Genomic DNA, 20502 nt, shown 5'->3' on the forward strand with positions numbered 1-20502 from the left:
GAATAACCTGTATCTCTAGGCTCTTACCCTGAGCATACTGATCCTGGTAAATTTCTATCTTTCACAATACAGCATCAATTTCATGGTGTCATTTGAACAAAGATGAGGGTGTTCCAAAAAAGCAAAAATAATTTCAGAGATAATTCATAGCTTTATGGTGACGCTGTTAGTGTATAAAATCATCTGAAAAAAAATCACTGAGTTCAAAGAAATCCATTGACATATGCCAGTCATTACAAAAGTGTGTATAGTTTATTTCAGGTAGAAACAGCTTTCCTTCAAGGGAGGTCTCTTCATAATTGTCCTTTAAAACACATTCTGGGTTTCGAAGAGACAGTTTGCAGCAGAAATTTTACAGGGTTACTTAGGGTTATCTACACATATACATGCACAAAAGAAAGAAGAAGGAAAAGGCAAGACCACTGCTTCATCAGAAAAACAAGCACTTTTTCCCCTGGTGTCATGTCTTTGGATATGTACTGCCTTGGAGAGATGTATAAATCATTTTTATACATGGAACTGTCTTAGAAAACTAGAGATTTTAGTACAAAGATTTCAGTTTGCTGAAAGAATGCCCACATGCCATTATTATGACAGAATATTATCTACACAAGAGGAACTTAGAAAAGACCCCTGTCTTACAGTTACTGATCTACATTAACACAGTGGGCTTACACCTTCTCCAGGCCTGAGTTACACTGAGTATTACAAATAATATTATAACAATGCTGAAAATACTGATACAAAACTGCTTTAAGATGATATTTCCAAAAAATACCCCTCCTTTTAAAATTGAAAGGTTTAGTCCAGGTTTTCTTTTGAATGTTTCAGCTTTAAAAAAGATTTTTCAAGAAAATACTAGTGTTTAAAACATCTCTTAAAATGTCTATTAAATGACAGATTTTCTTAAATAGATTATTTTTTACAAAGTATAATTCAAAAGTCTATATTCCAGGAAAACAAAACTATAAACTCCAAAAGTCCAAATCAAAAACATTATTTGTGATACATAGTTTTTCCATATCCTGGGAAAAAAAGCCTTGATTATTTTATCATGCTTATTTATTTACAGGTATAAAATATTCTAGCAACACACAGGAACTTTCAATACAAATCAAGCTGAATTCCACAACTAATAATTATATTTTTTCTATAATTTCTTAAATATTGTCCTGCCCAAAATGTATATCTGCATTAGTATTATAGTTTCTAAAATATGGTGGGAATTTTAGACAGCAGTCTCATTAAGTCAAGCAAATTGCAATGTGTATTGTTCTCTTTTGGCAGAATTGCAAACATACAAAGAAAGAAGACGTTTGACAAATGTTTGTCTTGATGTACATGTCTTCTTTGGAAAATCGAAATTACAAGTACAAGATATTCTCTGTACTCCTTACTGACAATTCTAATCAAAGTTTGAAAATTTATCAAAGTTCAATAGTTAAAGCTGGGAAGTGGGGATCTAATGGTTTTCCCCCCAAAGCCTGGAGCTCAAATACATTTTTATATTAGGAGATGCATTTCACATATAGCTTTGATTTAAGCAGGTTAGTCAGATGCCATGCTAAAACTGCTATCTCAATTTCCCTTTATTCATCTCATTTGTGCATGCTGATGGATTTTGTCTGTTAGAGAATGTAAGGGAAACAGATCATGCAGCGGGTATGACAGTTTCAATTTGCATGGACTCTACCTAATGTGGATATAGTTACCAGTTCTGATCTTTATATAAAAGAACTGCAGCCCTGATTCCCAATTGTCCTTTTAAAATTACTTATTTATGCATTTATGTCTACCATTGATACTGCTCTATTACTATTAAACATGAAATTATTTTATTTAGATTTATTGATCTATCCCTTGTGCACTTAAGTATACAACATATTAGACCTTACTTGTCAGAAAGAAATATTTACCATCAAATGAGTTTTAAATATTTCTGTGAGAAGTTTATTTCTAAGATCAAATTACCAAAATTCACATATATTTTCCTTCTTTACTAAATCTAGATGACTGCAGTCAGAGTATTGTATCCAGGATATAAAAAATTCACCTTCTTTTCCTCAATTCATAGTCTTATGGGTTGATATATATAAAGCAAAATAAAGTACATAAAAATAAATGCACATTTAAAAATACAAGAAAAGGGAAGCAAATGAATATTTTTCTTAGAATACTTTATCCCTGAAATTTTTAAAAAATGTGATGATATGTTTATGACAGTGATTCAAAGAACATGGGATGTCATGCCTTATGAACCATTCATTTTTTAAAAATTCAGCCGACTTTACCACCTCACCATGTTATACTGTGGTACTTCTATATCAATAACTAAACTGAAAGCAAAATTTTGTGACAATCAGAGCTGTTATTTCCTATTTAGCTCACAATTACTCTGTCTGGAATCCTTTGTTAACTAGTCTAAATTAAAAATTTAAGGAATAAAACAAACAGTTCCCCACCCTGCCAATAGTATTTCAAACTTGAATGTATGTAATAGAGACAAACACATCTCTAGGTTACAAACAAGCTTCATCCCTCAAATAAATACACCACCAAATATAAGACTTTAAAAATCCTTCTGTTTTCCTCCTTCTATTAACTATGTAGTTTAATACTCTTTACAATTCCTTTACCTATTTATACTTCATATCTATTTTTACAGTAACACCATCAACATAGTGAACAGAGTGCTATTTGATATTACCTTCTGAAACCTCAATGTCTCAATACACATCAGTAAGTGATAGAGATAAAAGATCAATAAATTATGGACTATATAAACCAGCAAGATGGTCCCATTTATTATACATATACATAGTAAATTCTTCAAGGCCATTCAATCTAAATCAATTAACATGCTTAAACCCTCATTCTTCAAAATAAAAATAATTTTTAAAATCCCACGGGTCTTTGTTTATGACTAAAAATAAATGTAATAAAAAGTACATGACAATTAAATATGAACTATGCATGAAAAAAGTGAACCATCTTTATCCTACCCAGAGACACAAATAGGATGACTTAATTACCCATCCTGCTGGCCCAGAGTCTGAAGCTCAGTGGTGTGTAAATTGTGGTGCAGAAAAACATTCTTCCTGCTGTACATGTGTAAAGAGATTGGCCCTCTTGGTGGCTGTCCAAACCTGCCTGTAAAGGTTGAATGCTGGCGGCCCACAGCAGCCTGGTCCTTTGGTTTCTCTAACAACGTGGAGAGTCCCTCTGTCTTAGCTGTTGGCTTCAGGGAGTTCTGCCCAACAGTGGTTCGTAAATTCTGTGTAACCTCTGAAGTGAGAGTTTCATAAGTTCCTCTGGAGTGTTTGATAACTTCTGCTAGTTCCTTGTCTTTCAAGAAATTACTGAAACATAAACTTGACAGTTGACAGGCCTTGTTTTTGTAAGGGCTTGTCTGGTCGGCTGCTGCGTATCTAAAACGGTCCTCGGTGGGAGTATGGATTGCTTTTCTGTCCCTTGTGCTGAGACTTTGGCTCACAATTCGATTTCGATATGTAGCCTAGAATAAAATACAGAGAGGGAAAGATGTTTTTAAGAACACATTCATAGTATACATAGAATGCAGAGTAGTATTTATACCTTGGTGCTCAAAACCTCAACTTTTCTGAGGTTGAGAAAAACATCAGTAGAAATTTCCATTACAGTAAATTTTTCTGTGCAGTACTACTACATATAGTGGTTAAATGGTTAATTTACTATAAAAGGCATTTTGAAATTAATGTATCTTATTTCCTAAATTTGAATTTTAAAGCATAATCTGAAAATATAGGTTATTTTACTAAGTAATGAATATTAATGCATGAGGCAGTTATTTTGTGTTGGCTTAGTGTTTTACATTTTGAAGTACATTATTGAAGTATATACCCAGAGTGTTACTAGAAATGCATGTTAGACATGGCTTATTGAATCATGCTGTGTAGGAGGCAGAGTCAAAGCTGGTACTCAAATTCCTCTGAAGATTACAGTATATTGGTTTAGAAAAATACATTGAGGTAGGAACTAAAGCTAGGTGGCTCATTGTACAGGTGGAAGTAAAAGTGAAAGACATATTATACTATAAAGAATGAGAAGAAAATTGAGAGAAAGAGGTAGGGGGAGAGAGAGGAGCTACCTAGGCGGCAGTAGGTGGTACAGCATATGCTGAAGGAACCAGAGGAAATTTCTGCTAACTTGACATCCAAATGGCATACATTTTAAAATATCCATATTTTCATTTTTCCCTTGAAAATCTGCAAATCGAATCTCTTCTTAGACCCCAGTTTGCTTATCCAGCCACCATCACTGTTGTATAATTAATATCACTAATTTGACATCAAACCAAAAAAATTAATTTTAAACTGTGAAACTTACTCTTCCCTGAGTATTTTCCTCTTACTAAAAGGTACCTGTCAGGCTGACATCTTAAAATTATCTTTGTTTTCTCTGTTTTCTTCAGACTCTTTGTAATCAAATGCTTGCTACTCTACTGTGAAAACGCAATCTCCAGTCAACAAATTTCCTTAATATCTAATCTCCTGACCCAATGCTTGGCACATATCAAGCATTTAACAAACATTTGCTGAATAAAGGTTATCTGTTAGTGATGATAATACATAATATGTACTTAGTGTGTATTTTGTCTAGCATTCTGATAATGTTTTTACATAGTGGATCTTCATGAGAATCTTTTGAAGTAGCTTCTCTTACTCCTTATGCAAATTTTCTTGGGGGTAAGAGCAATAAAATATTTCCATTCAATTTTCATTGTTAAGGAAACTTGTAACTTACTCTTTTTTAAAATTAGAGCTTTATAGTTATACATAGTATTTGGGTTTATCCCAACAAACTCATACATGCATGGGAATCCATTTCAGTTCATGATCCCCCCTTTCCCTTCCTGTCTTCCCTCCCCTCTCCTATTCTCCTTCCTCTGCTCTACTAGACTTCCTTTCACTCATCTACTAATTTGTATTTGATTGGTTCTTTATGTTATTAGCTTTCTTTTTCTTCATGACTAATTTTCAGCACTCTAGGTTTAGGTCCTACTTAGAAATGTGAGCTTTTAATTTCTCTCCATCTCTGTGACAGGACCACAGATGTTTTCTTAATTGTTGAATTTTTTACTAATGGATACTTAATCAACCTGTGTTTAGTTTCTGCAGCCAAATGCTAGACATATCATGGGTACTACTTGAGAGTATCATGAGAAAAATATTTGGGGACAAAGGAGACATTAGTAAATCTATGATGAGAACACCAGCAGTGAAATGTCTTTTTCTAATAGTATTATTTTTAACTTTCAGACCATTATTATATACATTTATGGGGTACAATGTGATGTTTTGATATATGTATACAAAGGCAAATGTTTAAATAAAACTTATTAACATATCTATCATCTCTATTATTTATTTATTTTTGTGGTGATCTTTTTTTTTTTTTTTACCATGTCGCCTAGGAAAGTTGAGAAGGTAGATAGATACTTCATATCCATTTCTCTAATATTACATTTTGAGACAAATTCATTTCTTTTCCCTCCCTTCCTTTCTTCCTTCCATTCTTCCTTCCTCTATTACCGGAGACTGAACACAGAGCTCTCTATCACTGAGCTGCACTTGTAACCCCTTTTCATTATTTATTTTGAGACAGGGTCTTGTTAAATTGCTGAGGATGGCCTTGAACTTGTGACTCTCCTCAAATTGCTGGGTTGTTGGGATTACAGGCATGCACCACAGTTCATTGTTCTCTTTATGTAATTGTTTTAGCCCTTCTGGGATGTATTAGATTGAACATACAGTTTTAATAAATTCATGTTAAAAAAAGATCAAATAACTCAAGCCCACAGGGAGTGGGCTCTCAAATATTATATCAGGTGCCTACAAAATACACAAGAATCTACCACAGAAAGTGAAAAATATCACTTGCAATTTTTAAAGAAGAATACATATTTAAATCACTTATTCCTATCTATTTGACATAGATTTTTTTTTATAAAGTTCTCTGTTTTGTTCACCATTAAGTGCAGGATTCATATGGAGATGGAAGATTGTACTATTAATTCACCTATTCATATGGCAAATATTTATTGACTACTACTGAAGGGAAGGAACTGCATAAATACTTGGAAATTATTCTGTTCAAAAGAGATCTAGATATTGCCTTCAGGCAGCTTAAAATTCAATGGGAGAAAAAACTAGAATCACACATTTTCTAACTGAGTGACTATGGCAAGTCAGTCAATTTTCCTGTTTCCAATTTCCTCATCTGTGAAAGAAAGATTTATATTTATACCTGTGTCTTTATACTGAATTTTTTGAATAGGTAAGGAACTATTGTGTGCGAAATACCTAACATTATATCTTGAACATACTTATCTTGGTAGCAGCCACAGTAATAATAATAACAAAAACAATATAAAGTGACCAATAGACCATGAAATTACTTTGATAGGTGTTTATTTCATCCTTCAGAATTTAAAGTACTCCTATCTAAATTTAAAATGAAAGCAATTTTCTCTAGAATATTCTAATAATTTTATGTTTATTATTGTAGTTTGGCTTCGAAGAACACAAGTCTATAACAGATCTTACTAAAAAGTTTACTGGGAATTTTCTCTAAGCCAACCCCTATGGAGGAATGAAGAAAGCAGAGTCAGGCAGAGGGTGAGATTAAATTAACTTATCTCAATTGATGATAAAGGGAGGTCTGAATTGGGATGGTTCTTCATAGTTCTCCCCAATTCAGGCAAGTAGTTGGGATTTTTTTTTTTGTAGGTGTAAATGGACAGAATGCCTTGATTTTATTTGTTTATTTTTATGTGATGCTAAGGATCAAACTTAGTGCTTCACACATGCTAGAAAAGCACTCTGCCACTGAGCTACAGTGGCATCCCAAGTAGGTGGGAATTTTATATGTGTAAGTCAACCTGCTACTGAACTACTGTGGACTCTGGTAAGGGGAATTCCCTATGGTGAATAGCTTTTCTTTTTTTTCCCCCAGAGAAATTTCTAGAGAGGAATATTCTTGAGAGCTATCAATTGCCAACATTTTCAGCAAATGTGAAAATGAAAGCCTGAGTTCTGAAAGTGTGGGGTTCGGGTAGAAGGAGGAGGAAGTCACATCACATCAAGATACTTAATGCTACATTAAGTATCTTGTTCATGTTTAATATATTATGGGACAATTTGGCATAATGGAAAAAGCAATGACTCTTTAGCCAAAAGACTCCAGTCTTGGCTATGCCACTACTGAACTACGATGACCTTGCATACACATACATATACACAGGGCTTCAGCATCAAAGCCATTCAATGAGAAACCAATATAGAAAATGGAACTAGATCTTGAAGAAACACTAACAATCATTCACTTCTTTTAGTTCTAAAATTATAATTTTAGAATATATGTTTAATTTGACAAATTTGAAACATGTTTAGAAAAATATAGGGAAAGTTCCCTTGATTGAAAAAAAGTGAATACACACACACACACATACACACACACATTTATATGCTTTGGCCTAGAGGAAAATAAATAACTCATTAGTGTTAATTCCTTTGAAGCTCTTGGAATCACTTCCTTGAAATGAATTTTCAGAGCATATGCCTAGCCACATTTTCCTCAAAATCAGAATTGTTTCCCCAAACTCAAATGTCTATGTTAGTCTTTCGACAATTTAGCAATGAAACAACTATTCCTAGAGTTTCTGGCAGAGGATAAAAGAATAAAAAATTCTAGTGATGAATCAGTCAAGTCTGCACCTTGAATATATGTACTTGACTTCTTGTGATTCCCCCCACCACACACACACACACACTGGAGCCTATTGCCAATATTTCATAAAATTCAAGATGCCACTGATTTTAACATGCATTATTATTTTCCATATCACTAAAAAAGAAAAAACAAGCAAGCAAGCACAATATGGGGCACTAATCTGAAACAAGCAAACAAGCCATGCACTTTAATTTCAGTTTTTATGATCCATTAATTAGTCATACCAGCTTCTCATTGCAATTTATTTTGTCTTTTGTTGCTTGGCATTTGATAGTTTTTTGAATTTATCTCAATGATTAAGTTTCATCCTCATGTAGGTATAGTTCCTCTTTATGTTACAAAAACTATTTGGAGACAGTGTGGCATGAAGGCATTCCAATTGCAAATATTTGTGTCACTAATACTCTGATTCTTTCTTTCTTGATTTTCTATACACAAAATCACTTTTGTCATAATACTAAAACTTGGTAAAACTCATCCGTAAAGAAGTATTAAATCATGGCATTTGCCAGTAAATGGATGGAATTGGAGAATATCATGCTAAGTAAAATAAGCAATCCCAAAGAACCAAAGGCAGAACGTTTTATCTGATATGTGGATGCTAATTCATAATAAGGGGATAGGGGGCTGGAGAGAAGAATAGAGATACTTTGGATTAGACAGAGGGAAGTGAAGGGAGGGGAGGGATTATAGGGGTATGAATGATAGTAGAATGAATTGGACATTATTATCCTATTTTGTGCACCTATGATTGCACCACCACCACCAGCACCCTACATCATGTACAACTAGAAGAATGAGAAATTATACTCCATTTATATATAATGTGTCAAAATGCATTCTACTATCATGTGTAACTAAATAGAAGAAAAATAATTTTAATTTTTTTTGAAAATATTATTATTATTATTATTATTATTATTATTATTAATTTTTGAGAGGAGTCTTGCTATGTCACCCTGGTTGGGCTAGCCCTTGTGATCCTCCAGAGTAGCTGGGATGATAGGTGTGCACACAGCACCTGGCTTGAAAATATTTTTGAGTGGTAACTCTACAAGTATACCACCAATATGCACACTTCCAAACTTCTCGAGAAAAGAATTTATTAACATGATTCATAACTGAAACAATCTATCTAGTATGGAATGTTCTTTCCATTGAAAATTCCCTTTCATTGATAGGTTGGTAAATTTGATCCATAGAGGTTAACATGTTACCTGAGTCTTAAACTACCATGCACTGAGCTTGTATATATTGTTTTTTGTTGTTGTTGTTTGTTTGTTTGTTTTCTGAAAAGTAGTTGAGAGTGCCTTTCCCAAGAGAGAGGTCAGCCTTTCAGAGGTGTTTTGTAGCCTCACTCCCCTTTACTTGTACCTTCCCCCATAAGAAATATCATGTAACTACAACATATGCCCTGAAGAAACAACAAGCCTTTCATAACTGTCAAAGCAATATGACAGAGATCTATAACATTAGAGATCAACACAACTGAAAAAAGAATCACTTTAAGGACATTTTGTCAATACTGTAGAAAATGAATCAAAGGACAGATACTGTAGTGCCACAGTTCTTAATCTTTCTTCTCCATTGTACAAACATGACAGATGGAGACACATTTCCTTGGCCAAAGGTAGGGGTATGAAAATACTCCCATTAAAATATCTTTAACTCAATAATGTGTTTTAAAATCAGTGTCATCTTGCATTTCATTATCACCATTCATGCAAACATTTTGGATTTTGAAATGTAAATGCCAGTGGTCAGAATAAGTTCCAATTTGTAAAAATTAAAAAAAAATAAAATTTGGTATTTTAGTAGTAGCAGCAACATATTAGTTAAAGATTCAACAGATGACTAACCCTCCTGATAACGGTCTTGTAGTGTCAAGATTGAGGTGGTCACTTCATTAGTTCAGACACAGTAGCTCAAAGTGTGAATACCTTATCAGTAAACAAACAATAAACTCTAAAGTGCCTATGTTAATTTAACACAGATACATCAATATATGAACCAAAAATAATAGGAACCTGCAATATTATGATGTTAAAAAATGTGTTGCTAAATATGATTGTATATATGAAAATTGCTTTGAATAAAGGCATATACAATAATACTCATTAAATGCAAATGGAAATCTCTAAGTATTTAATGTATTTTCATTTTCTGTATTGTTTGTATATTAGTTTCTTTGAATTGTTTTGTTATCTAATCCCAATACAATTCAGATTATATTGTCTTTTTTTTAACAAAAAATTTTTTCTCCAAATATCAGCAAAGTTGCACATACTGGAATAATGTTTCTACACCATTAGATAATAATTTTAGATTCATTTCCCTCATTGTGTTTTCAACCTAATCCTGATCTTCACTATTATTTTTTTCTGTTTATGAAAGCTAAGTTATGCCTGGAGATACTTAAGGATCTCTTTACCAATCCTTTTCTAATGATCTTTGTAAATTATTTTAAGAAAATGAAATTAGCACTATGACATATTTTAAGTAAGAATTCATTGGATTTATCCCTGGTCTATGTCCCCTTCTCATTGAAGCACATCACTTAGAGGAAACTTATAGTTTCTACAGTGTTCCAGATGAAATGTGGTATTATCTAGAGGATCTGCTATTGGAGACATAAAGATCTTTTCTTGTAAAACTCCATCCCACTAGTTTCTAATCTAGTTTTAATGAAGGCCATTATTGGCTTAAACTTGAGCCTGTCAGAATAAAGTAATTTAAAATGATGTCAAGGAAAAGAAAACAGTAGGTTTTCTATTATTGATAAAGCTTCATAAAATTCCAAGCATGTCTTGCATTCAGACAAAACAAATTTACTGTCAACAACAAATATTCAACAAGCTAGGGATAGGTGTTTTCAACACGTTTATCTGATATCTAAAGTTGAAAGGAAACAGGGTGGGAAAGGACTCTCATTCTGAACTCAGAGCTTACACTGTATAAGTTTAGAATTCTAGAAAACTGATTTCATTTTTTATAACATCTAAGATTTAGTGAATATTTGTGATGTGACAAGATATGTGCCATTTTATATGTCATCATTTTTTATGTTTATTAGATATCTTTTATTTGTTTTAAATACAAGAAAACAGAAACCTTGGCCCTTAAGTACTTACCCAGGATTCCAGGGTCAGTGGATAACAGAATGTAAATTGGAGCTTAAATGTTTGAATACCACAATTTTAGCTCTCAGCTAAGGGTTCCCAATTATTGACATATGGCATTATTGACATTTGGAATCATGTAATTCTTTGTTGTAGGAGTCTGTCCTATTCATTGAAGGGTGTTACCCACCTCCTTGGCTAGTACCTACCAGTGTCAGCTGCACCTGCACCCAGTTGTTACAACCAAAAAAGTCTCTAGACATTGCCAAATATCCCCTAGTGGGAGTGGGTGAATTGCCCACTCCCAGTTGAGAACCACTGCCCTAAACTATGATGCTTCCCTAAATTAGACAGATAAAAAGATAAAAGTCTAAAGCAAGTACATGTCAAAAAAGAAAAAACATTATACATAAACTCATATCCTTGTTTTTAAATACTATGGCCATTAAAACAACAAAATAATGTCTTTTACTTAAACAATTCAATGTACTAATAGACATTAGAAGCATTTGTAAACATAAATCTTGCTCAACGATGACACATGAATGATTGTATATCATGGTGCATAAAGTCTGAAGATTTCTTTATTCAGACTAACCAAGGAGCATTAAAGTTCCAAGGAGTTTAATTAGCAGCATTTCACTCAGTGCTCTAAAAAAGATCTTAAAAATATCAACAACAATTTTTACAAATAGAGAAAGGAGGCAACCTAGAGTGTCATAAACTAGTTGAAAAGCAAATGTCCTCTTTGATTTGCACCACATAATGTGTTGGTGTGATGTAAACAGATGCAATCAAAATGTTCCTCTTTCTAAATCACTACCATTGAACTGTCAATGGCGACTCTGACTACATTTATGAAAAGTAACAGACTGCTCTTTTCCTGTCAGCATTGAGAGATATAATTTCTAAAGCAGTTATGAATATCAGGTCATGTCTTTGTGGAAGGTTTTGGCACTGTTGCACATGTGTCTGCGACCTTAGCTGTGAAATGTGTTTTCAGTGATAAAAGAAGAGTTTTGTTAAAGGTCTAGGAAACACTCTACCGCAGAGAGATTGTATACAAAAGCAGTTACTGCTTTTCAAGCAAGAAGCTCTGTAATAAATTCATGTATTAACCAAAAAGATAAATTCAAAGGTGTTGGAACATAAGAACTGTTACTTTCAGATTGCACAAATTACCAAGAAGTATAAAATGGAAAACATATTTGTCTGGAGTTAAATTACTCCTTTGGCTCAACCCCACTCCTAAATCCTACAGGGGATACTATATTGTCTTGCTGGGTATTAGGACTCAAAAAGGGTTAGAGAATATGCACAGAATAAGCAAGGCAAATGTTAATATGGCTAGCAAGGGTCCTGGTTACCAGGAGAGAAAGATCTCCTCATCTCCCTCTCCTCTAGACCAAAGTGAGAACATGGACCAGTTTCCTCATAAGTAACCAGGCATATGCTTCCCTGCTCTGTTCTTTAACTAGAGTGAAGGAACTCTGGGTAAATCTAAGTCCTGGAAAATAACAAGTGTTTGTAAAACTAACAGGTCTGTATGTGGGGGTGTGTGAGCAGCTCGTGTGAGTAATTCTCCTTAGTTAAAAGGTGACTCAAATGAGAATATCGGATGATGCTTATAATAGCAATAAGGGGAGTACTATCAGGAAAGGACTCAGTCCAGAAGACAGCTGAGAAAGTATTACTCTGCTCAGCTGAAATTCCAAGAAAAGTAGGATTTATAAATATAAAGGATGAGTGAGGGTTTAAGCCTAAGAGAAATAAGTAGGAAATAATTTTTATGTTTACAATTGTCGTGGCTCTATAGCATCAACTTAAAAAACGAGTCTCCTATCCAGGCTCAAAGATGTCTAACACCTAGCACATGTGAGATTTTAAAATATTTACTGGAGAATAATATTCAAAGAATAATCTCAAAAACATCCTTAGATGCACATGATATCTTTTGGGTGAATAATTCATAGGCTTTATAGCCAACTGCTATTGCTTTATAAGGTAAAAATATTTCTTGTATTGAATAAATGAATAAATACATACAATAACACTGATTAAGTAAATCTAGATTATTGTTATTCCTCTTGTTTTCTAGACCTAATTACCATGATAAAATAACATGAGCCCTATTTTTTTTTTGCTTAACTTATTGTTTGAATAATTTTACCCTACAAGCTCTAGTGAGAGATTTTTAAAGTAATACGTTATTTACCTAATCTAATAGATAACAGGAGAAAGGAAGCGAACTAAAAATACAACAATTCCACACTGGAATTTGTTGTTTTATATCAGGATTATGTAATGCAGGTATAATTTTATTTTTAGGAATAACCTTGACCCATTGTGTAAAGATAATTATAGCACTCCATTGACAGTGCAGTTTAAATTTTAGGAATTCTTTTTTACATAACCATCCAAATTTATCCTCATAAAAGTATGTTAAGACTGAATCTTAATGCTTCATTTCATTTTGTAGATGGAAAACTGAGACTCTTGATTGACTTAAGATGATTCAGACAGTAACATATGGTCTTTAGATTCCAAGTCCCCTATAATATACTGTCTCTTTGTCAAAAATTTAACTACACATGCTTTTGTTTTGACATTAAAATTTCATTTTTGTTTAAATTCCTTTAGGTATTGAAATTTGTTTTTCTTATTTTGGATTAAGTTTAGTAGGCAAAATAAAGATATGTTTAAGAAGTGAAACATTATAAGTTACTAGTCTTTTAACTTTTTCTATGAAGCACATTATTGTTAGAGAAGTGGTTTAAAAGAAATTATGGGAAGAGGAAACATCCAGAAGATACAGGAAATTTGAAAGTAGGTAAGAATAAATGTTAAAGAAAAGGGTCACAGGAAGTAGATAAAGAGTTCATCCATAGTAATATCGATCCCCTCCCCCCAGAGGAAATATCAATGTAGTTAGTGTGAAAGTAGTATTATCCCAATGATATCAAACCACTTAGATTCTTTGCTGAATTCATTGACCATTTTTTTCACAATATTATTTTCTTAGTTGACGTTAAATGTTTTGAAGATCCATTTATATTCAAGTTTTTTTAAAAAAAATTCAAAATATACTTCAGAAGTGATTTTTATGTAATCACCCATCTTGTATTATTACATTTGGCTATTTTATCTTTCAGAAGCGTGCACAATTTAAGGCTGAGCAGACATCATTCATGAAAGTTCTGGAAACATAATACAAGGCAGTGATGTGACAGAGAAAAACTTACATGTTTCTGCTTGATGGTTTGGTGACTTTATAAATTTAAAAGTGCTTCAAAGAATTTAGAACTCCAAAAAGTATTATAGACATATGTATGGAAATGTATAGTATGGAGAATTCCTTGTGATTTGTGATGAAGTGTATTCATTTTTCCCAGCCTAATATTCTGAAATGTTTTCACATAGAATAAATAAGAAATAAGATACAGCAGAAAATGAATTATGGTATGGAACGTTATGGCCAGGATATCATTACCTACAAGTTAGAAACAATTTTTTGAAGAAGCATGGAATTTCATGAATACATTCTTTCACTGTGTAAAGAGTTGAGCCTTGGAGATAATAAGTTTATTTAATAATAGCAATTTTTAAAATAACCAATCATTTTTTTCTACTTAGGATGAGTTTATGGGTGTTAGAAACACTTACTATAGAGTGTAAAAAGAAATTCTAAGGTTATTTTTTTCTTTTGAAACCTGCTTTATCAAAGCAAATAATTTTCTTTACAAACTCAAGAGTAACCTCAAAAAGTCTACTTAACAAAGAGAAAACAGATGGGCTGACAGCTTCAAAGTTAGTCATCCTTAAAAAGATCTAAAATTGATTTTTAAATAGAAAAAAAATCAACAAAGCACAAAATTCAATGAGAGTCAGATGAAACTTACAAATTGCTAAGACTTAAAATTGTTATTGTCACTTATCTTCATTTGATTAATATCAGTTATTGTCCTATAATTATTTTTTCCCATACATATTCTTTAATCCAGTAATGCTACGGAACATTTATGTGCACAATAGTCCACTTTATTGTTTTCCAACATTTTGTTCCTAAAATAAGCTCAAATTATTTGGAAACAGATTTGATGATTATGCATACTGTTTGTGTTTATTAGTTTCAAATTATTATTTTAAAAGTTCATCTGAGGAGTGGTGGCATACATCTGTAGTCCCAGCTGCTGGGGAGGCTGAGGCAGGAGGATCATCAATTTAGTGAGCTCCTAAGCATCTCAGTGAGATCTTGCCTCAAAATAAAAAAATAAAAAGGATTCGGGATGTGGCCCAGTGGTAAAGTACCTTTGGGTTCAATCTCCAGAAAAAAAAAAGAATTTATATTTTAGAGTTAAATTTTAGCTTTTTATAGGATTACCAAGGTACCTTAAATTTAGCTTTCATGCCGGGTGTGGTGGCACACGCCTGTAATCCCAGAAGCTGGGGAGGCTGAGACAGGAGGATCGTGGGTTCAAAGCTGGCCTCAGCAATGGCAAGGTGCTAAGCAACTCAGTGAGACCCTGTCTCTAAGTAAAATACAAAATATGGCTGGGATGTGGCTCAGTAGTTGAATGTCCCTGAGTGCAATCTCCAATACCCACCCACCCCCGATTTAGTTTTTATATCTTAATTAATATTTTTATGTGTTTATTTTTTACTAAAATACAATAAATGTGGACCAATTCCCAGAATGCAGAAAAATACTATTAGCTTCACACTCTACCTTAGGGGATGAATACTTCTTTCATAACAAAAAATTCTCACGTAGTGAAACTGTATTTCTGCTATGCAGTGAAAGAGTCAAATTAGCACAGGTCTAGAAGATTTAAGCCTGCAAAATGTCTGGTCAAAAGTAAATTTTTTTCGGTTACAAAAACGTCTTTGTTTCAGATGCATCATCATTCCTGTAGTTTTCATAATGTCACCAGCGTGGGCATAAAAAAAATTGTTAAAATAGTTAAACATTATTTAAACATCAACAGGGATATTGTTTGAATGAAATAAATTCTTTTTTTTGGATACTTCTGGATATTGTTTAATGTATTTTTTTATTGGTTGTTCAAAACATTACAAAGCTCATGATATATCATCTTTAATTCCATATATCATAACAAGTTTCTCACTGAAAATATGAATGTTTTCATTTATTTTGATTTAACAATAAAGAATCCAAGATGCTAGATAGGATATAAAGCTAATGTATTTTCCCTGGATTTTATAAGGAAACTATGGCTAGAGTGGATAAGTGACTTGCCCTGAATTATAACAATTAGTAGTAGTAATAATCAACAACCAGTTCAAGATTTCCCTTAGCTTTGTTTGCTTAAGGTTTCCATGCAGAACCATTAACTTTCACATCAATGCATGGACATAAGTTGTGCATCTGATGTAAAAAAACAAAGGGCCAAAGGATGCATAATGGAATATCCAATTACAAATGCTAGACATTATTTCATATTTCAGCAACACTGATGAACTGTAGATATGTAAATGACATTATAGGTGTTAAGTTTGTGTACTAAAAATGATAAATACATAGACAAATTCTTAAGGTAGTGCATGGCAGATATTTTGTGCTGGTTTATGAGAAAGGAAAGTAAAGGGGTAAGTGTGTGGTGATAAAGCCTACATAAATAATGACTGACCTTTGCTAGTTGTGCTGTAATTAGCTGTAATTAAAAAGGAATGATGTGATAACAGGATGTAGGCTAAGGGTAGCCCTATCTCCATTTTTCTGACTGAAGTTGTCTAGTGGCAGAAAGAATAATTCTTCCCCCACTACAGAGGTGAGTTCTCCTGCATTTCAATAAAGGCAATGTTGGAATTGGAATTTAGAGCTGAGGTGAATCAATACCATAGCCATAAGTTGGTGGTTTTCACTCTAATATCAGTATAGATTGGCAGACGCTACTTGGTAGCAAATGAGTTTTCCAAGAAACCAACTCAATAGACTGAGTGTGTGCTGTTACTGAATAATTTGGGCAATTTCCTACAAATCACTATTGGTGGAAGGCTGTCTGAGGAGGATTAAAATCCAAAAGTAGTTCAAAAGGACAGTGCATGTCCCTTATTATTATAATTTTTTTTTGTATTTCTTGTTTTGTTGTTTTTTCTCCCTTTTATTAGTCATTCATTCATCCATTCATACACTTAATTTAAATCAAACATACATTATTTTTGCTTAAGAAATTAAACTAATACAAATAAAAAATAAGTAAGACACTACGACAGTAAAAGTGTTTCAAGTCAATACCAATAGTGAAAAACATGTGGTAAATATAATTCCTATGTCAAAAGTGTTCCCAAAAGAATTCTTTCTTTGGTTGTTACAACTTCTCAATTCCTTCTTATCTATTATCCCACTATCATTTGACTTTTACTCCTCCTGAAGACCTATAAATTAAGATGAAAACTTGGAATAGAACCACCATTTGACCCAGCTGTCCCACTCCTCAGTTTATACCCAAAGGACTTAAAAACAGCATATGACACTGCCACATTAATGTTTATAGAAGCAAAATTCACAATAGCTAAATTATGGAACCAACTTAGATGCCCTTCAGTTGATGAATGGATAAAGAAACTGTGGTATATATACACAATGGAATATTTCTCAGAATTAAAAGAGAATAAAATCATGGCATTTTCAGGTAAATAGGTGAAGTTGTAAAATATCATACTAAGTGAAGTAAGCCAATCCCCCAAAACCAAAAGCCAAATGTTTTCTCTGACAAGTGGATAACGATCCATAATGGTGGGGGGGGGAGATGGGAGGAATGGAGTGATTTTGGATAGGGCAAATGGGAGGGAGGATAAGGGAGAGGGGATGGGGGTAGGAAAGAGAGTGGAATGAGATGGACATTATTACCCTAGGTACATGTATGAAGACACGAATGGTGTGACTTACTTTGTGTACAACCAGAAAAATAAAAAATTGTGCTTCATTTGGGTAGTATGACTTGAAGTGCATTTTGCTGTCATGTATAACAAATTCAAACAAAAAGCCCCACAAATTTTAAAACAAAAAAACAAACAAACAAAGTAACAGCTTACACATTGTTCTGCATTAAGGGCTGGGGTTGTGGCTCAGCTGTAGAGTGCTCACCTTGCCCGTGCGAGACCGTGGGTTCAATCCTCAGCACCACATAAAAATAAATTAGTGAAATAAAGGTATTGTGTCCAACTACAACTAAAAAATAAGTATTTTTTAAAAAGACTATTTTTTTAAAAAGAAGTCCTTAAGAGAAGTAAGCAACCTCATCTTAAATTCTGTGATCTTTTGGGATTTGTGGCATCTCAGACTTCTAGTTTGGTTCGCTTCTTTGATCACTATTAGTCAAAATCCTTTGGTACACACTTTTCCAACTAAGTGTTTGGGTCACAATGGCATAGTCCAGATTTACATTCTTCTTAGAAGCTAGGTGCACAACTTCTAATCTTATATTTCAACTTAAATTACTTTTCATAATTTTACTCATCTAACTCCATGACTATATCACAAATATCTCAATCTTATTTTCCTACCTGAGTTCAGAATAATTGTATCATATCTGGTTTGCATCTTAGTAATTTCAATAATATTTGTTGAACAAATGAGTGAATGAAGACCATAGAAAAAAATCTGGATTTGTCCTTTTCTCTTTTTTTTTCACTCCCTATCATTCAATCCATCATGATCTCACAGTGATTCTATCTCTATTCTGCTCACATCTCTCTCCCTCTATCCTTCTAGTTCAATACTTTATTATATCATGCTAGATTTATTGCATTAATACTTCTGGACCTTCATGTAATACACAGACCACAAAGAGCAATATAAATATTTTTAAAATGCAAAGAAATCATAAATTGACTTCTAATATCTTTCCAGGAAATTTCAAGAAGATTCGAATTCTTTGGTGATCTATATAACCCTGATGATCCAGCCCCACCTACCTCTCTAAATTTCTTCCCAGTATAATTTTCCTCAATCATTGAACTTCCAACAACACTTAGCACTTTCACATTTTTAAATATGAAAAGCTAACTACTTCCTCAGTTTCTTTAATTTTTATCTTTGAGCCTCTGCCTAGATGTTCCTCTCTTTACTTTTACTAGAGAGCCATAACTCAGTACCCTGAACATTTTAAAGCATTTTCATACTCTACAGTTTAAATCAAGATAAAATGTTTTAAAAAGCTCTTGACACAAATACAATCCATAATTTTTCTTTATAGCAGTTATATGTGTATGCATATGTGTTGTGTATTATTTATTTAATGTCTGTCACACATTGAAACAAAATGTCTATGGAAGTAATAATTTTGTCAAATGTTTCATGGCTGTATTCCCAGCACCAAGACTAGTTCCTGATATGAAGTAAGTGTTTGATAAACATATGTTAAAAATAAATGAAAAAGGAGAGAGCTTGAGTGAAATAAAGGAAAAGGAGAAAAAACATAAAGTAGTGATCTCAACTATATCCTCCAAAATGATTTGGATTTCTGCTAAGTTAATAAAGCATTTCTGTCATTAGGAAATAGTAGCAGGTATATATTCACAAGGCCGGTTTTGGGAATTGTTGGTATTACACTTTCTTGCTAAGGTGGAGTAGGACATTCTACATAGTTATTTCATTTTGCTCATATGGCTGGTATCCTGAACACAGGGCTTCAGGCATGTGAAACAAATGCTCTAGCACAGAACTGCAACCCAGGCCAGAATGTTCACATAGGGATGGAGCAAGAGAACATCATGTATTTAAGTTATCTGTGTTGGGTAGATTCATAGCTGCTAATTAAACAGTCTGTAATTTTAAATCCAGTGAAGATGTATTTAAAGTATATGAGTTCAATGACACAACAAAGCACCATTTTAGGAAGGTTGATTGAACAACTGAATGTTGATTGATGTCTAAATAAGGCAAATCAGAGTAAATACACTTGTTAGGAATAGAAATGTGTTACAAACAGTGGGATATTTAAACTTCCACATTACACTTGATTCAAATGCCTCATGTAAGAGGCAAGGATCAAAATTTTTTAAAACTCTGGGAAAAAATGCAAACCCTAAAATAAGTATTATAAGAAACCTATTGGTGTTTATACACAGAGAAAAAGTACAGAGAAAACATAAAGAAAAAATATATGGACATCAAATCAATTTTAATTCTCCAAGATAAAAAATGACCACATGTTCGATTTATTACCTACATATTTCAACACCAAAGGTAATATTTTATTTGCTTGCAGGGTTTATGTAAAAAGAAGACTTTTACTGATATTCCCCAGTAATATGAACAAATGATGAAATACTTTGAAGTAAATGTATGTACAATTTTCCTAGAATATTTTTAATCTGGAAAGATCTATTGACAAAAAAGTAATCTGCATAGTATCAGGGTGTTCTTGACTGGATCCCATTGCTCAGAGCCTTTCCAATACAAAATAAACTCTTCCATAAATATTTATACTGTGTCAGTGAGGGTGCTTTGTCAGTACTCATCCACATCAGTCAGAGAAATCATGCTTCTTTGTAGAAAGTCTAGTAAGTCTAAAGTACAAGAAGCCTTGAACTTTGAAATTTATTCTTTCTCTAGAGTTTGCAAATTAGCTGATTTGGTGTGGGGACG

The 20502-nt window shown here is 33.0% G+C and overlaps 1 protein-coding gene across 2 annotated transcripts in view; it reads right to left on the reverse strand.

Annotated features, from left to right (window-relative positions):
* Positions 1-235: 235 nt before the first annotated feature.
* Ccser1 (coiled-coil serine rich protein 1) overlaps positions 236-20502 on the reverse strand; it is a 1227237-nt gene continuing 1206970 nt past the window's right edge. The window contains exon 11 of one of the 2 annotated variants that reach the window (XM_058583852.1): positions 236-3514. In XM_058583852.1, coding sequence (XP_058439835.1) covers positions 3029-3514 — 486 coding nt within the window. In that variant the 3' untranslated portion in view covers positions 236-3028. The remainder of the gene's footprint in view (positions 3515-20502) is intronic. The other variant, XM_058583853.1, reaches the window with a different exon arrangement.

This window comes from Marmota monax, unplaced genomic scaffold (assembly GCF_021218885.2).
Source record: "Marmota monax isolate L192 unplaced genomic scaffold, Marmota_monax_Labrador192_F-V1.1 WCK01_AAM20220418_F8-fsc00002, whole genome shotgun sequence".
NCBI lineage: Eukaryota > Metazoa > Chordata > Mammalia > Rodentia > Sciuridae > Marmota > Marmota monax.